Genomic DNA, 17,859 nt, shown 5'->3' on the forward strand with positions numbered 1-17,859 from the left:
CTGAGTGCCAAAGACCAGGGCACCCACCCAGAGCCTCTTTCTAGAGCTTGTTGTATGTATTTCCACAACAGGCCTTATTCCTAGTTAAGACATATTGCAGGACATTATTGCACAAGCAAATGAAAGAGAATAAAAGGGGAAGGGCACCTGCTTGTCATGCAAAAGGTCTCCACTTCAATCTCTGTTACCTCCCATTAAGAGGACCAGAAAGCAGGTGATAGGGAAACCATTTTTCTGAGATGCTGGAAAGCCCCTGCCAATGTGAATGGGCTCATAGCAGGAACCCAACAGTAAATTCCACTGCAATGTCTTTCAGCAGAGTGGGCAGGGTTACCATATTTTGAAAAGCAAAGAAGAGGACATATTTCCTGACTGACGACTTCAAACAAGCGATCAATATGACAAATCTCATTTTCAATACCCCTACTATTTAAGCTGTGATAATTGCTACTAACTAGGAATGTTCTTAACCTTCCAATCCAAAAAGAGGACATTTTCACCAGTTTTTTTTTAGAAAGAGCCCAAAAGAGGACAGACACCAAAAAACAAGACTTCTGGTAACCCTAAGAGTGGGACCTCCCTACTTCCTCCCTCCTGCTGTTGCCCACAATGGCCCCTGAAATGCCACTTCTGAGAAACACAGATCCCCTCTAGGAGCAGCAGCAGGGGAAGGCAATCAAAAGTGTTTAGTGGCAGGCAGCAATCAGCAATTCAGGCCCCCCCCCCCCACTCCTCCACCGCAATCATACTGGGCTAGATGAACCAATGATATCAAGCAGCCACATGAGTTCATGTGTTCAAATCATGAACACAGACAGGGTCTAATGAAGGGCTGAAAAGCCCTCTCTCACAAAAGAAGTACAAAATGGTGTCATACGGAGGTACCAATAAAGCACTTGGTGAAAGAATTTCCATGTAATGCCCTTAAGTTTTGCCTAGCTGAGCCCATTTACCTTCTTTTCTACAAGGTAAAGATTACACGTTGTGACTGTGTTTTTTTTTTTAAAAAATTCTTGTTTCATGCCAGACGCTGAATGGATACGACAGAGCCAAGGCTTGTTCTGCTTTGTCATAAACCAAGGATCCATGTAAGGTTATGCTTTCCAGTCATCTTTACAGCCGAGTCTTCCTAAATATACTAAATCATGCTTCTTGGATTCCTGGCTGCATTTTCTGCTGTAAAGGCAGGGAAACACAAGTCACGGACCCAAACTACTGCTGCTTTTTTTTTTTTTGCCATGGATCTTTTGTAGTAACTTAGTATATAAACTACATGTCTATTCTAACAGCTTCGCCAAGTATACGAAGCTAGAGCCATGTCTGTGTCCTTCATTACTGTCATGTGGTTCTGTTTGTTAACTTGTTGCTTAAGTAACTCTTTCAGCCACGATATCAAGAAAGCATACACGAACCTCTTTGGTGCTTAGGAGACCAAAAGCTGGATGAGTTATAATTTTGTATCTCAAAGTTCTGAATATAAACTACACCACAGAGAGGACAGGCTTTGTGCATCTGGGAGTGCCGTCATATTCTTTAAGAGCCTTGGGAGCCAGCAGTTGCAAAATGGCCGCTTGTACAAAAATCACAGCCATTTCAGGGTAGGCCTGCAATGTTTGGATGGGGAAATCTTTCCACTACTGTTTTCAGACTGCCCACTCAAACCTTATTGCAATTTGCCCTGGCTAGGAAAATAGACAGTTACCTCTGTTTTCCCTGGAAAAAACAAACAGCAGCTTTCATGCAAAGGGAGTCAACTGAGCATGTTCCTTTCCTGCCTAGAGCAAGGGTGTCTGTGAGTGCATGCATGAAGGAAAAGGAGATTAGATTTATACCCCGCCCTTCACTACCCGAAGGAGACTCAGAGTGGTTTACAACCTCCTTTCCCTTCCCTTCCCCACAACTGACACCCTATGAGGTAGGTGGGGCTGAGAGAGCTCTTTCGAGAACTGGCTCAGAGAGAACTGTGACTGACCCAAAGTCACACCAGCAACTGCATGTGGAGGAGTGAGGAATCAAACCCAGTTCTCCCAGATTAGAGTCCACACACTTAACCACTACACCAAACTGGTAGATAGGAAAGGATACTGGCACTGTCGTTTCCCCATCCAGAGCATGTTTGTGTGTGCCTGCTTCTCCTCTGCATGAAGAGGTGAGAAGCTGCTGCAGTAGCTCTAATGGGAAGAATAAGAAAGTGATGGCAGCAGCACTGGCGGGGGGGGGGGGGGGGGGGAGAAGTATTTTTAATTGCCTGGAGTGTGACTGGTTACTCCTGAGTGACCTCCTGACTACCCCTGATCAGTACTTCTTTGGTCATCTGCAAAATTAATAGAAGCTAATGATTTACAAATTTGCTTTAAACATCTCCATCCTGTGTTATCTTGGACTTCTTGAGGCTGGCACATTTTGGGGAACATCCAGTCCCAGCTGGACTGGACACCAAAATTAACCTGGATTTCTCACACAACATCCCGACCCCTTCAGCATCCCTGGCTGAGGTGCGGGACAAAGACTTCCCAAATGGCTCCAAGACTATTTCACGTAGTATATAAAAAGCCCTCTATTGATATTCCAACTTGGGGACATTCTGTGCTGAACCCACTGAAATGAGAGGCGTCCATGTGGTTTGTTTTACACCTTAGTACCAGAGAAAGTGTTGCCATGTCAAAGTGCCCTGAACACCTTCTACAGTAACGGGGTCTCTCCTGTCATGTTCCACTTTCAGGAAAACAAAAGGACACTTATTCCAGCAACAGTGCCAAGAGCTACAATTTTTTTTTAACCACACATTAGAACCCATCAAGAGTGAGCTGGAGCAACAGTGAAAGAAACTGTGGCCTTTGGCCCCCACTAAAATGAGCTGCCGCGCTCCAGTGCTTCGGCCCAAACAGCAGCCTCGACAACATTTCGCAGGGAAGGAAAAGGACGCTTCCCCTTCTGTTGCCTCCCTGATGTCAAATGGGTCAAGGCCTCCCCGTTCACTTTTGTTCAGGCAAAAGCTTTCTTCCCCCTTTGTTAGGAGGCACAGATAGAAAGTCACAAGGGGACTGGCTCTGAAGAGAAATGGGGTGGGGGTGGGGGGTGGACAGTGACAACGGAGCAATTGGTGATTTAGGAGAGATCAGTCTTTAGAAGACAAGCCAATTATTGCAAGGATCTATGGAGGCTACTAAAGACTGTTATTTACCCAGCCCTTTGGAAACGGAAGAGATGGCATCAGCACAGGGCCACTTCCCAGCCGATAAAGCCAGAACGCTTGTCAAAATGCATATGAGGCCACTTTAGAGCATGTCAGGCCACTGACCCTTCTAAAACTGGAGATGCCAGGGACCGGAAGAAAAGCAACCACGTACTGTACCATTTGGGCTATAAACCTCATCCAAGGTTCTGCTTGTGGGTTCTCATTCTCGTCTGTGAAATCTGTGGTTCTGCTAAGCGCAGCTGCGACTTCCTTAACACACTCCACTGTACATTTTAAAAAGAAATCTGAGGCAGATGCAACATTTACAAGGTCTTCGGCATCTCCAAAACACATGGTGGAAAGCATCTCCAAGAACACAGAAGAGAATCATTGCGATTCATGTACTGTGAAACTCTTGCTTCTGCAGCTGAGACCCCAATGTCCCATTCCATTAGATGCTAATCACAAGTGGGCTGTGAAAGCCATGCTTTATTACTACAAGCAGGTCTATACAGGACAAGATACCTATTTCAGAAGGCTGCCCATGGATTCAACCCTTAATTTAGTTGCCTCCATGAAGATCTCCAAGAAGCCTTTGACTCTGATCACAGAAGCACTCCGGACAAGGCTGTGGTCAGAGATTTTTCCAAATGCAGACTTCAGTTAATTCAACCAGGAGTGATAGTGCATCTTCTTCTTTTGCTTAAAAAAAAAAAAAAAAGCTCTAGGCAGAGATTGTGGGACAATGCCTGTCAGTGCAATGTTCTGGTTAATAAAAATGTTTATAACTGATGTTCACTTTGTTGTTTCCTGTTCACCATTGGAAAAAAATTCCGAAAGAATTCTGCACTGAGATTTCAAGCAGATTCTCCCCGGCAACAGGGGAATATGGCTAATGTTTGGCTGCAGGATTCTGATCTGCAGTTTCTTAACAAGGAAAAGTACAAAACTCCAACATAGTCCTTTATTACATCACACTCTACAGTTCCCACATTGCAGAAAAAGCAAGTGTGTCAGGATTCCACATAACCTTGGGAGGAGAAGCCTGACAAGAGACCGAACAAGAACTCCTATCTTAGAGGGATGCTTGTCAGATATAAATAACTTCAAAAGATTATTTTCCCCCAACAAGTTCTCAATGGAAAAACAATTGGCTAGACCACATGCTAGCCCAGTGCAAGGTGTTAAATATCTGAACAGAAAGGCTCTAGCCCTTTTTCAAGGGCATTGCAGATAAAAGCAGGGTGTTATGAACCCTAAATGAAACCAGGATTTATCATTAAGAGTAAAAAACAAGCCGATGTAAAATGGAGACACAACCGAACATTAAAACGGACGTTCCAGACTGGGTGCCAAGCTGCTGCAGAGGGTGATCTCCACTTCACTGCTGGTGCTGGACACTGAATACAATGGGGCCTGCAATCAAAGGCAACATTGTTTTTTGTGGAGAGTAATAAGGGAAGGGTAGCAAAGGTCAAGTGGCCTCTGCCGTGCTCAAGGCAAAGGGCAGGTCATTTAGGGGAGTCCCTGCAAAGATTCTGGGACTCCAACAGGGGCCTCAAGAAGACCAGAGATCTTCGCAATCCAATGATCTTGACTGGGGACCAATGGTTGTGCCCCAAGTGGGAAGAGATTGTGTCCTCCCAGCACTGCACCTGGGCAGGGTTAATGGTGCAAAGACAGGCCTTCAAAATGTTTCTGGCTAAATCCTTCAGTCCAATTTTTTCACCATATAAGGTCCTTCCAGCTCATAGCCGATCTTCCGGTAGTAATCCCTGGTGCCCACACCTGCAAGCAAAAACCAAAAGGACAAATTGATCAGTGAATGTACTGGCAATGGAAATTAAGATTCCAAAAAAATAAAAAATCAAGTCTAGTAAGAGAGTGCTGTACAAAAGAATCCAAATGGACTCCCTACTTCCAAAGGTTAAATCTGAGCCCTGTTTCAGAGAACAGGTGATATAAAAATATAATAAATAAATAAATGTATTTATTTATTTTCAGCCACTGGGCCCTTCAGGATTTCTTACCTATTTGCCTCAAGCAGCACACAGATCCTTTTGCTATCTCTACCATCTCCCGGTGTCTTCAACTCTCCTTTCCCATCTCTCTTTCTGTGTCAACCAGCTAACTGCCTGTCCTTGAGCCATATGTTATTCCATTCCTTAAACTCTCTATGGCATGTTTCCCCACTCAAACCAACCATCCACATCTCACAGCAGCTCCAATGCTTTCTATCAGCAACCTTTCCCCTCACCAAAAATGTCTCTTAACATTCCATAGTATCACAGCACCTCAAATGGAGGCGAAAGGGGGGGCATTACAGATAAGTGGCAGTCAGTTATATCCAATTTTTTGTACAGTTCCCCCCCCCCCCCCCCCCCATGGGAAAATTCAAGGGGGGGAGAATTTGGCTTTTTGTGACTTGGCCTAAAGCTATACAGTAAGTTCATGGCCAAGCAGGGGACATCCACTTATGCCACCCATCTCCAGTATTTTATCACTAAAGTGTGATGGTTCTGGGTTGAAAAGCTGCTCATGTGAAAACAAGGATGACTCAAATGCTGATCCAATGTGTGCACAAAACAGAGAGACCCTCCCAGTTTTCTAAAAAATGCGAATATCAAGAACACAGGGCCCAATTCAGAGAGGGGGGAGACAGAAGGGTTTTAAAACCTACTCGTCGTGCAGTATCATGGATCACCCTCTCCACTTCTGGTGCAGTAATCAGCTTCCAAAAAGACCCAAGTGGTCTGTCTTTTTCCTTTTCAGGGCTAACAACACAGTGTGTCTGTTCTGATTAGTTTGATCTTCCAACTCAAAGATGAATCAAGGGCTATTAACATCACTGTGCAAACCTTGGGAGAATCTCATCATAGATCTCCCAATATCCTGACTCTGAGCACAGACAGTATACTCAAAAGTGTACTTTGCAGTCAATTGCAGAAGGTGCAATAAGGGTCTACAGTTAGGACTCCATGAGCATACAAAGTGTGAACACTGGTCCCCCCCCCCCCCCAATTCAGTGCTCTCTACTCCAAGTGACATTGGCTCTCCAGGGCCTCAAGCGTAGTTATCTTTACCTAGCCTTGTCACCCGAGAGCTGTTAAGTAGCAATAATCGGGGGACTGAACTTTCTGAACACTAAGGCTGAGTTCTACCACTGAGCTAGGAGCTAAGTAGTTCAGGGATGTGTAGGTTAAGAGAGTCATATATTTGCATAGGAAAAAAGGATTTTATTAAACCCCAGTTTGAGACACCTCCTAAATCACCGTCTTAAAGACACACTTAGTACTCCAGGCTTTCAGTCAGGGGGAGAAAGATGCAACATGGGGGGGGGGGAGCCGCACAGTTTCTTACTATGGAGGCACATGCCCGGTTCAAGGCCTGAACACAGCTTGACCTCGAGTTACCAAAATGTGAAGAAAAAGTGTCCCATCTACAGACATTGTCACCACACGCAGAAGAGCCCCGATACTGCTGGAGCGCTGACTGATCTCCAAATCAGTAAAACGCAGGGAGGGGAAAACAAACTTGACCCAAAAACTGGAATCAAGAACCACAAGGGTAAGAAAGAAGGCTTGATCAAGACTTCTTTCTTACTCTTTTGATCTCCAAATCATCCCTGACCTCCATTTTCATAAAAGTACAAGTGGCCTCTGTGGCCACAAATAAATTTTCTCATCGAGCAGGAAGAGGATTTGGAAGACAATTGTTCTTTATAAAGGCACATTCTCACACACACACACACACCGCGCTCCCTAATCAGATCCTGCGGAGCTCAAATCTTGGATAAACCCCACTCTGCAGAGGAACGGAGGCTCTTTGCTAGCGCCCTACAGAGCGGCAGAGCCATTACAGGGAAAACAACAACAGCTGCAGCCCCCCCTGCCAGCCGAGCTCTAAATTGCCCAAAGATAACAGGGCTCCCTTGGCTGTCACCAGGGATGTATTCAATGAAGGCTCCTATCCCATCAGCAGAGAGCAGACAGAAAGCCATGCCTTCACAGACAGCCGAGCAACCACCGCAGCCGACTACTAGCGAAAACAAGAACAGCATCCTCTGGAGTCCTGGTGATGCTCTCGGCTTCACTGCTTTTCCAGCGAAGGAGCCTGGTGGGCCTCTTTGGGGAGAGCATCTCACAGCAAAGGGGCAACACCCAAACAGAACCCCTTTCTAGCACTCGCCCCTTCCTCCCCTTGGAAGACAGAAGGGCCTCCTCAGATGACCTTTAAACAAATATGCTTCCATGGACGTGATCACATATTCTGTGCGGAGCTCAGGGGGCACACGGAGAGCGACCCCATTTTATCCTGCTTAGACTAGACAGAGTGATGGTGACTGGCCCAAGAGCACTCAGAGAGCATCGTTTTTCACCACAGCCTTGACTTATTAAGCAGCTAGGTACTGCGGAGCCTGAAGCAGCTCGAAGGGAGCTTCCAAGCAGCTGGAGATTCAGGTCCTGACCAGACTCAGGCCTGCTTAGCTTTTTTTTTTTTTTAAATAACATTTTATTAATAAATGCAAAGAAAAGTAGCAATTAACAAAACAGGTAAGTTGGAGTATACAGGAAAAGAGTGCTAGAGTTGCTAAAAAGAGTATTACATTTTCAAAGTTACAGTATCAGGTTACATTTTTCAGATCAATGAGACATTCACATCTTACCATAGGTTTAAGTCACTAACTGTAGTAGGGATTTCACCCTGATCCATTAAATAATTCACAACAGGGAACCAAATCATAGCACGATCTAAAGAAGATTTGTATACATCTCTTCCATCTACATTTTCTGTTATTTTTGACATTATATAGAACTTCCAAAGTTTAGCATGCCAATTATGTTGTTGAGGACTTTTAGTGTCTTTCCAAAATAAGGCTACTGCATTTTTGGCTGCTGCCAACAAAATGGCTATCCTTTTCATAGTACTACTAGATTGTATATGCATCTGCCATCTATTTAATAGTATATGTTCCACTGTGCATTGTAATTCATAACCAGTTATATTTTTAACCTGAGTTATTATTTCTTTCCAAAACAGCTCTAGTTTCGGGCATTCAAGCCAACAATGAACATAATTTCCCACACCTCCGCATTTCTTCCAACATGCGGGAGAAACAGGCCTGCTCAGCTTTGACAAAGTAACGGCATCCGATGCCCTTTCACTCTTTGGGCTCTGCAAGGTGAAGCGAGAACGGGGACTTGCAGTTCTGTGTCGCAGACTGTTAGCCAACTGACCCCAGGAAACAGGTGCAGTCAAGAGCAAGGTACCCGTGTCGCTTCCAAGAGAACACAAGCCCTGGAAAGTTTAAACTAAGTCTGCCTTGAACTGTATTAACACCGGGAACTGCTTTCATAATTCAGGGGCTTAAAAGCCTGTGACGGATGGAACTCTGCTTTTCATAAAGCCGAGATTTAGCTGTTATTTCTATCTGGCCTGATGAAAAGTTGAGTTATAAGCACAGAAGCTTATAACCGAAAGAGCAGCTCACCAATTTTTACAAGACTTGCCAGACGGAAGGGGGAGGGTAGGGTAGGGTAGGGTATCCTGTTCTGTGATGCAACCGATTCCCCCCATTTCCTGCTGGAGTGTGAACGGAACATTCCCCAGCCCGAAAGAAGAGAACGGAGAGCTTTTGAAAACACAAGAGTTCTTCACGCACATAAAACCCCCTGCACGTGTAGTGGAATCACTGAACTGGTGTCTTCAGCAGCTCAGGGCACAAAAGTGAGGTACAAGAAGTGCTGCATTTCACTCTTAACGTTCCCGGGGGCAAGACAGTGGCGTAGACCCAGTGGGGTGCTCCTATGGACAGAAGGGACTTCCTGCTTCCTGTGGCAGCTCAAAATGCCCCCACGAAATGCTGTTGCTATGGGACAGAAGATCTCCCTCCCCTGGAACAGCACTTTGGGGAGAATTTCTGGCTGCAGCAGGGGAGGGGAGGGAAGAAAGTCACACTCCATGGACAGAAATCCTTCCATCCTTGGAAATCTAAGCCAGTGGTTTCCCCAAGGTTACCTGCTAAAAAAGCTGAACTGGGTAGCTGACAGGCAATTACACCCACATATCTAATCCCACAGAGGATGATTCCTCTAGCATATCTGATTGCAATAATGCAGACATTTTACTTTTGTTTCACTGTATGTTGAAAAGTTATATAAAGGTAAAGGTTCCCTTGCTTGAAAGCCAGTCGAATCCGACTCTAGGGTTGCGGTGCTCATCTCCGTTTCAAAGCCGAAGAGCCAGCGCTGTCCGAAGACGTTTCCGTGGTCATGTGGCCGGCATGACTAAGCACCAAGGCGCGCGGAACGCTGTTACCTTCCCACCGAAGTGGTACCTATTTATCTACTTGCAATTTCTTGCTTTCGAACTGCTAGGTTCGCAGGAGCTGGAACTAGAGATGGGAGCTCACTCCGTCATGCGGCACCCGGGTCTCGAACTGCTGAACTACTGACCTTCCACAGCCTGCAGTTCAGCGTCTTAACCACTTGAGCCACCGCAGCTCCTGAAAAGTTATATAAGTTATGTTAAATTCAGTGTTACAACTCCTATACCCAATTGGGGGGGGGGGGTTCATTTATTAAGGACAATGGTGATAACGGCGGCGGCAACGAGACATCGGCTCCAGAGAATCGGAGGTGACGTGGCGCGGCGAGACGGCGGCGGCGGCAGCGGAGGCAGTGGGCTGCTGCGACCGGCGGAGCGATCCCTGGTGGTCAGGAGAGAGGAGTACATCCTGGCGACTGCCGTCGAGACGGGCGCGTGATGACGTCGGGCGCTGGCGAGTCGCGCACCCAGAAAGGAAAGAACTGCCGCCGAATGTCCGACTGGGGGCCCGCCGGGGGCGATTGGAACGCCGAGCCGAGAACGAACGAACACACCAACCACCACTACAGGGGTGCCGGTAGGTAGTCCCACCCCTACAAACTCTGTGGCCCTAGTTAGGGATCAATTGCGTAACTAGCACCACTTGTAAGCCGCTCAGAGACCCCTTGAGAAAGAGGGTTCGAGCGGGATATAAAGTCTAAAGTTAAATAAATAAATAAATAATCCAGGAGCCTAATAGGCCAGCCTGGCCTGACCTTGTAGGAACTCAGAAGCTAAGCAGGGTTGGCCCTGGTTAGTACACGGATGGGAGACCACCAAGGAAGTCCTAGGTTGCTATGCAGAGGAAGACAATGGTAAGCCACCTCTGCTCATCTCTTGCCTTGAAAACCCCATGGTCTTGGTGTCACCATGAGTCAGTTGTGAATTGATGGCATGCAAGTATTATTACTTCCAGTATCTAACAAAACCCCGGCCCATCTCTACAACAAATTCACAGTTACCAGTCTGTTCCTAAGGCAGGCAGTTAAATTATTATCTCAGTTGTTGTAACTGCTTTGCTTAACCTTTCCAAAAACAAAGGTAAAGTAGCTGATCTCCTGTACTTGCAGAAGAAACGAGGGGTGTATATATTTAAAACAGTGAAATCCAGCACTCGGCTTCTCAAGTAAGAGATGGCAAAAGCCTCATGACCACCTGGAAGCCCTTTTCCCACCCCCAATGTTTGGACATGTGTTTAGCTGGCTGTGCTTATTCTGTAACGAAGACCAGGCAGACAGCAGAGGCTCAGAGGCACTGCTCTTCAAGTATCAACACCATAGATTCTAGAGCTCTGCGCTGGAACTGAAAAGCTACCTGGGTTCAAATTAAGCCCGCATTAATTACGGAAAGTTTTACAAGCACTAAAAACACTTGATTCATCTAAAATCCTTTTTTTAAAAAAGCTCTTCTGCACATGTTCTCTCTTTTCTGCAGAAAGCGTTTCCCGTCAAGAGGTTCAGTGCAGCTGGGGATGGGGCGGAGCTGCAGCGTCATTAATGAAATATCACCATCTCTCTAGGAGATCAATGAGATGTAATCGCTCCATCTGGAGCCTCTGTGGAGGTTCTCAGACTATTTTCAAAGGCAAGAAGAGAAACATAACAGATACCTCAACCCCTGTTCAGCTGTCCTTTAGTGTCAGCTTGGACTGCTGCAAATATCAGGTGACGTCATTTAGCTTCATGCCAGGAAAAGTGTCAGCTGCCCATTTCCACACATTTAGCTGCTATTAAAGGGGACACATCACCCTGCCAACAAAAGTCCGCATGGTCAAAGCAATGGTATTCCCAGTAGTCATGTATGGCTGCGAGAGCTGGCCTATAAGGAAGGCCGAGCACCAAAGAATAGATTCTTTTGAACTATGGTGCTGGAGAAGACTCTTGAGAGTCCCTTGGACTGCAAGAAGATCAAATCAGTCAATCCTAAAAGAAATCAACCCTGACTGTTCCCTGGAAAGACAGATAATGAAACTGAAGCTCAAATACTTTGGCCACCAAATGAGAAGGGAGCACTCACTGGAGAAGACCGTGATGCTGGGAAAGACTGAAGGTCAAAGAAGACAGGGACGGCAAAGGATGAGATGGTTAGACAGTGTCATCGACGCAACGAACATGAAATTGAGCCAACTTCAGGGGACGGCGGAAAACAGAGTAGACTGGATGGATCCTGGGTCTGACCCAGCAAGACTTGTCTTATCTTCATATAGTCTTAAGGATCTTTACAAAGAGCCTTTGGAGAACTGGGGACTCTCTGAGATAATTACTTACATAAAATATTTCTAGGCTCACATTTTTCCCAAACAAATGGGACAATGTTTCTTGCGTTAGGCAGTCTGGATTTAGAGTGTTTTCCAGTTTTTGTCCTGGTCCTACTTGGCATGGTTTATTGGAGGCCTTTGCTGTCTCAACTGCTTGTCGTATTTTGCGATCTGCCTAGAGTCTTACTGAAAAAGGTGTGCTATAAGTGAAGTTAGTTGCAATGATAATGACGGGATTTATATGCCGCCTCTACGGAGACCAATTGGAAGACCGCATTGCATCGGAACAAAATCCCCAGCCCCCTTATGCATTTTGCCTAAATTTGCAAACTGCTAGATTCCTAAAGCCCAGGACTGTTAACAAAGAACATCCGGTCCTGTGACCAGCCCCAAAGAGGAGAACTGACCAATGACTCTACTCAGCATTGTGCACAATCACCACCAAATATTTCCAGGTTACACTCCTGGAAACAAACTGTTGCTATACAAATCCACACTTAACACAAGGAAGCTGTGCCTTCTTCTAAAGGATAGGGGAATCTGGGCATCAAGACCTATCTCAAATTAATAAAAAGAGGGGGGGAGAGGACATTTTGGGGCTGAGAGCGGCTGTGTCCTTGTCAGAGGCCAATTTTTAAAGAAGCTGGCTAACAGAGGGCTAGTGGCCTCGGACGTCATCCGTTCCCAGAGTCCAGCCCTCCTTTTGCGCCTCCTCAGCTGCAGTGCGCACTCAGGCATGGCACATTTCTGGCCTGTGTCCATGTTAATTTTCTACTTGACGGAACACAAATCGAAATCTGGTCTGGGGGAAAGCTGATCAACGCTGCTACGTGGTAATTAATTCACGGCACAGACCGGCAGTTCTTCAAGCTCCCCCGCCCCCACTTCTCCCAGTCAGATATCAAACAAACAAAAAAAAGTCAGGCATCTATCTATTCCACACCCCCCTGAAAAAATTCCAAAACAAAACAAAAATCTTCTGCATAAAGGCTGCTGGACCGAGTTCTTACAAAGCAGTGACCGCGTTTTACAAGGTGGCTGGAAGCCCCGCATGAAGCATGCGGAGAGGAAGCACACCTGAGCTTACTGTAAATGGTGGAGTGAGGGAACCTGCCAGGCCTGATGTGGGACGGCCATTTCTTTCCATCTCCATAGGGGGGGGACACCCTGTAAGCCACGGGGGCATGTATGTGCCTGTGTGACAAACAAGCTATGTTAACAAGGAGAGGAGGAAAAAGGAAGCCCCCCCCCCCCAATGACTAGGCAGCCACAAATGCTATAAATCCAGGGTTAAAAGTCCTTTTGAACAAATGGGAGAAGGGAGGGGTTGGAACAAGCTCTCAGAGAAAATCCAGTTCAAAAGGTTCTGAAGAAAAACAGACTTTGAAAATCCAAGGTCCTTGTGGAGGGATGGAAAAAAGCTGGGCTACTTCACATATTATTACATTGTTTAGGTGTACATTCAAGAGACGGTAATCATATCGATAAGAGGGGTTCAAAACAGTTACTGACTGTTCTTTCCTTTGAGTACATACTTAGTGGCAGATCTGGGCTAGTTTCTGGGGAAATATGTAAAGTGGTACACAGCTTCTTTGTTTAGTTCCCCTCCTCCCCAAATTACTTGTCCTTCTCTTCCTATTTTCCTGCTGCTCAATGCATGCTAGATATAAATCTTTGAGGCCATTTCCTTCCTTCCTTTTCTTTTTGTGTGTGTGTACATTTGCAGGGCGCACTCACAATTCACTCCAAAAATAATTTTTAAAGAACCCACCCAACCTCTCTCTCCCCACTGTTTAAACTGCATTAATCCCCTCTTGTCCTAGCCACGGTTTTCTTTAAAGCTTTATTTGAAGGATGCCTTCTATCCATTAGCTGCAGCAATTCTGCTGCCAGAGATGGCTTTAAAATAGAGAGGAAACCAAGACCCTACCACCGAGCACTCATGGCCAAGAACAAGGGAGGTGTCTTGCCATTCACCCAGAGACAACTGCTGCTTGGGCCAAGCAAATGTCTAGCTACACTTCTGATTTGCTAGTCATTTAGATGGCACCATCTAATAGCAGCCACACCACACAGCCAGAGGCAGGCAACGGCACGAGGAACCCAAGGAACACTTGGAGCAGCAATTTTGTTCTTCATAGTCACCAGCAGGGCTATTTTTGGGGCAGGAACACATAGGAACAGAGTTCCGGCTGGCTCCCAAGTTGGCCACGCCCAGCAGGAACTCATTAGTATAATAGGCCACACCCAACAGCAGAAACTCATTAGGATTGGCTACAGTAGTCGTGTGTGGCCTAACATGCAAAGGAGTTCCTGCTACAAAAAAGCCCTGGGTTTTGACAACAAACAAGGTAAATAGAATAACAAGCAAAAGGTGGGTGTGGCTAGATAACCACACTTCTGGTAACATGGAGGTGCGGCCTAATGTGCTAATGAGCTGTGCTGTCAAGGGTATGGCCTAATATGCTAATGAGTTTCTGCTGTTGGGTGTGGCCTATTATGCTATTGAGTTCCTGCTGGGCTTTTTCTACAAAAAGAGCCCTGGACCAGTCAAGTAGCATGAGATCCAAGAGGGACAGCCACTGCTCTCTTCCAGCGTTGCAGGAAATGCTGCAGTTCGTGTGTTGGGGTTATGCAGCTGCTCGAGGCAGTATAATGTTTCAGGGCAGCTTTGACACGTCACCTTGACAGCTTCGGTAGAAACGGTACTGGAGGAATAGCTCCACACACACAAAATCCGAGGTGCCACAGTCCCACACAAGCATTTCACCTCTAATTATCAGACACAGGAATGGGTCCTAAGACTGGGGATTATGAGCCTGGAGTTTTGTTTCTGGTTTTTGCTCAGCATATCCAATTATCTGCTTTAACCATGTGGAGTTCAATGTGGAAAAATCCCGTGCAGCAGGAAAACACCCCACTGCCCATCTTTCTATCCCCACAAGGCATGGCATGAAACACTGGAGGAACACACAGGCTTCTCCCCACAGTGACTTCAAAGACTGCAATCAGTTTTCTGTTTTAACTTTTTTGGGGGGGGGGGGACCCCACACAGTTAAAACCAAATGCATGTCTGCAAACCCAATCTGGGAAAGGCTAAATATTGTCTAGATTCTTGAATGCAAAGGAAAAGAGAAATTATACAAACATATACCCCAACATCAGAAACATTAGACGAAGACAGGAATTTGGGTCAAACCTCCTCTGTGCTCTGAACAACGGGACTGATGCCTTGGGGTCTCACATGCAGACACCAGAATGCTAATATGCTATTCACATTGGAGGAGCAGAAAATTACCTTAAATGAGCATCAGCTTTTTGATAAACAAGTTGTTCAATTTATGCTTGGCTTGTTGAGAGTGCTGGAGAGCAGGAGGGGCTCTCCCTGTTCTGTTGCTATGGGCTGGCAGCCCACCTCTGGCCCCCAACGGCAGATCTTCCGAGCTGGAACAATGGAGGCCTGATTTTCTAAATGAGTAAGGTTAAGTATGGCTGCACAGAGCACCTCGGGCACAAAACTGAAAGCAGCTCTTTAAAAAAACAAAAAACAACCCACAACCATTTAAGTCTCCAGGCCTCTCCAGTCAGTCTGGTTGCCTTCCTTCCTTCACCCCCCCACTTCCTTGAGCCATTCCCCATCTACCACCTGCTACTTCTAGCGGCTGCTGATTCCCAAGGTCTCCACTAAAATGTCTCGTTTTATGTTCTGCATGCAGGGGGAGCATCCCTCACTATGGCCAAAAATCTATCTACTCTCCCCTTTACTGCCCCCCAGTAAGTGGCATTCAGAGACGACTGCCTCTGAACATGCAAGTGTCGTTTAGCCAAAATGACTAACTGCCGTTGACAGACCTGATTTCCAAGGATTTATCTAATTTATTTAAGCAAACAGCCAGCACTATACCCTGTGACAGTGACTTCCACAAATTAATCATGCACCGTGTGAACAGGTGCTTTCTTTTATGTGTGTCTTGAATCTACTGCCAATCAGCTTTATGAGGTGCCCCCAAAATCTAGTATTATGGAAGAGGAATTCTGGGGGATTATCTGCATAGCATGCTTAAGAGTCCCAGGTTCAATCTTCGGCATTGTCAGTTAGAAAAAGAATCAAGGAGTAGGTAAGGTGAAAGAACGCTGCTGAGATGCTAGTGAGCCATGGCTGGCTAGAGAAGACAATGTTGACCATGACAGACAGTTAGCGTAACTAAATTTTTTCCCTATATTTTTCCTATTTTTTTTTTCCATGACAGAATTTTATAAGCTTCTATTATGTCTCCTCTTAGTCATCAGTCTTCTAGATGCAACCAAGGTGATTAGGGGGCTGGGAGAGAAAGATGACTGGGAGTCTGGGAGAGAAAGATGACTAAGAGGTGTATGACAGAGGTTTATAAAATTATGCATGGAGTGGGGAGAGTTGACAGAGATAAAATTTCTCTCCCCCTCCCAAAATACTAGAACTAGAAGGCATCCAATGAAGCTGATGAGCACTAGATTCAGGATGGACAAAAGGAAATACTTCTTTACACAGGGAGTGATTAAAATGTGGCATTTATTGCCAGAGGATGTAGTGATGGCCACAGGAATAAAAAGCTTTAAAAGGGGACTGGATAGATTCACGGAGGATAGGTCTACCAGGGGCTACTAGCGATGGTGACTGAGGGGAACCTCCCCATTCAGAGGCAGTCACCCTCTGAATCCCAGAGCCAGGAGGCAACATTGGAGGAAGGTCTCGGCCTCTCTGCCCCATTGATAGCCCACCAGAGGAACTGGTTGGTCACTGTGTGAGACGGGATGCTGATCCAGCAGGGGTCTTCTTATGTTCTTAACTAGAAGCCTCAAATACTTTCGGTTGTCCTCCCAGGACTTCAATCCCAATGTGACACTGGGGTATAAAAATAAACAGTGGGGCATAAAATAAATAATGCCTCTCCCCTCTTGCAAAATTGATGATGTTCAGGCCTTCACTCCAGCACCTCCCCAACCCTCAACCAGATGTTTTCGTGCATTATCCAAAGCTGTCTGAGTATCCTGGTACAGGCCACAGTAGAAACGTAAATAGAAGTCAACATAAAGCAAGAAAATAGCTCTTCTCCAGCTTTCAATTTTTACAGATTTGCTTACTATTGCAAAAAACATCAGAGAAACCCCCCCATTATACCAGACTTCAGTGACAAGAGAGGAGGAGCCACAGCAACTCTAGAGTTCAGCAAGAGATTAGATTCCATGAAGCCCCATCTCTGAGGGAGGCATCACACATGTTCTGGGGGACTGACCTGGATAGCCCAGGCTAGCCCGATCTCATCAGATCTCAGAAGCTAAGCAGGGTTGGCTTTGGCTCGTGTTTTGATGGGCGACCTCCAAGCGGTATCAGGGGTGTGACACAGAGCCAGGCAACAGCAAACCACCTCTGAAACATTTCTTGCCTTTAAAAAAAAAAGTCTCGCTCGCCACCTAGTGGTGCATAACACTTGGTGTAGTGGTTAAGTGTGCGGACTCTAATCCAGGAGAAGCAGGTTTGATTCCCCACTCCTCCACATGCAGCCAGCTGGGTAACCTTTGGTCAGTTACAGTTCTCTCAGAGCTGTTCTCTCAAGAGCAGTTCTCAAAAGAGCTCTCTCAGCCCCACCTACCTCACAGGATGTTTGTTGTGGGGAGGGGAAGGGAAAGGAGATTGTAAGCTGCTCTGAGACTCCTTCGGGTAGTGAAGGTCTGGGTATAAATCCAATCTTCTCTTCTTCTTCTAGAATGCCTCACTGAATACCCCATTCACTGTTTTACAAATGGTATCCTTTTAAAACAGGAGCCTCTTCTTCAGGCTGAAGTTGCCAGGAAACCAGCCAACCCTGTGCAAAGTTAACATGCCATCTCAGAAGCCGACAGACTCATTACTATGTCTCATTATCAGTTCACACTCGTGGTATTGTTTCTGCAGTTGGCACTGCATGCATGGAACCTCCCTCCCTGCTGGAGTTCGAATGGTTCCTACTCTTGTGAAATCTTGGACAGCAGGGGAAGATGGCATTTCTCTTCTTCCAAGCCTTTGGCAATAATTATGGTT

At 46.1% G+C, this 17,859-nt stretch overlaps 1 protein-coding gene across 1 annotated transcript in view; it reads right to left on the reverse strand.

Annotated features, from left to right (window-relative positions):
* Positions 1-4,187: 4,187 nt before the first annotated feature.
* Positions 4,188-17,859, reverse strand: part of ELP3 (elongator acetyltransferase complex subunit 3) — a 115,733-nt gene continuing 102,061 nt past the window's right edge. The window contains exon 15 of the mRNA XM_015418427.1: positions 4,188-4,966. Coding sequence (XP_015273913.1) covers positions 4,890-4,966 — 77 coding nt within the window. The 3' untranslated portion in view covers positions 4,188-4,889. The remainder of the gene's footprint in view (positions 4,967-17,859) is intronic.

Source organism: Gekko japonicus, unplaced genomic scaffold (genome assembly GCF_001447785.1).
Source record: "Gekko japonicus isolate JY-2015 unplaced genomic scaffold, Gekko_japonicus_V1.1 scaffold7, whole genome shotgun sequence".
NCBI classification, from domain to species: domain Eukaryota; kingdom Metazoa; phylum Chordata; class Lepidosauria; order Squamata; family Gekkonidae; genus Gekko; species Gekko japonicus.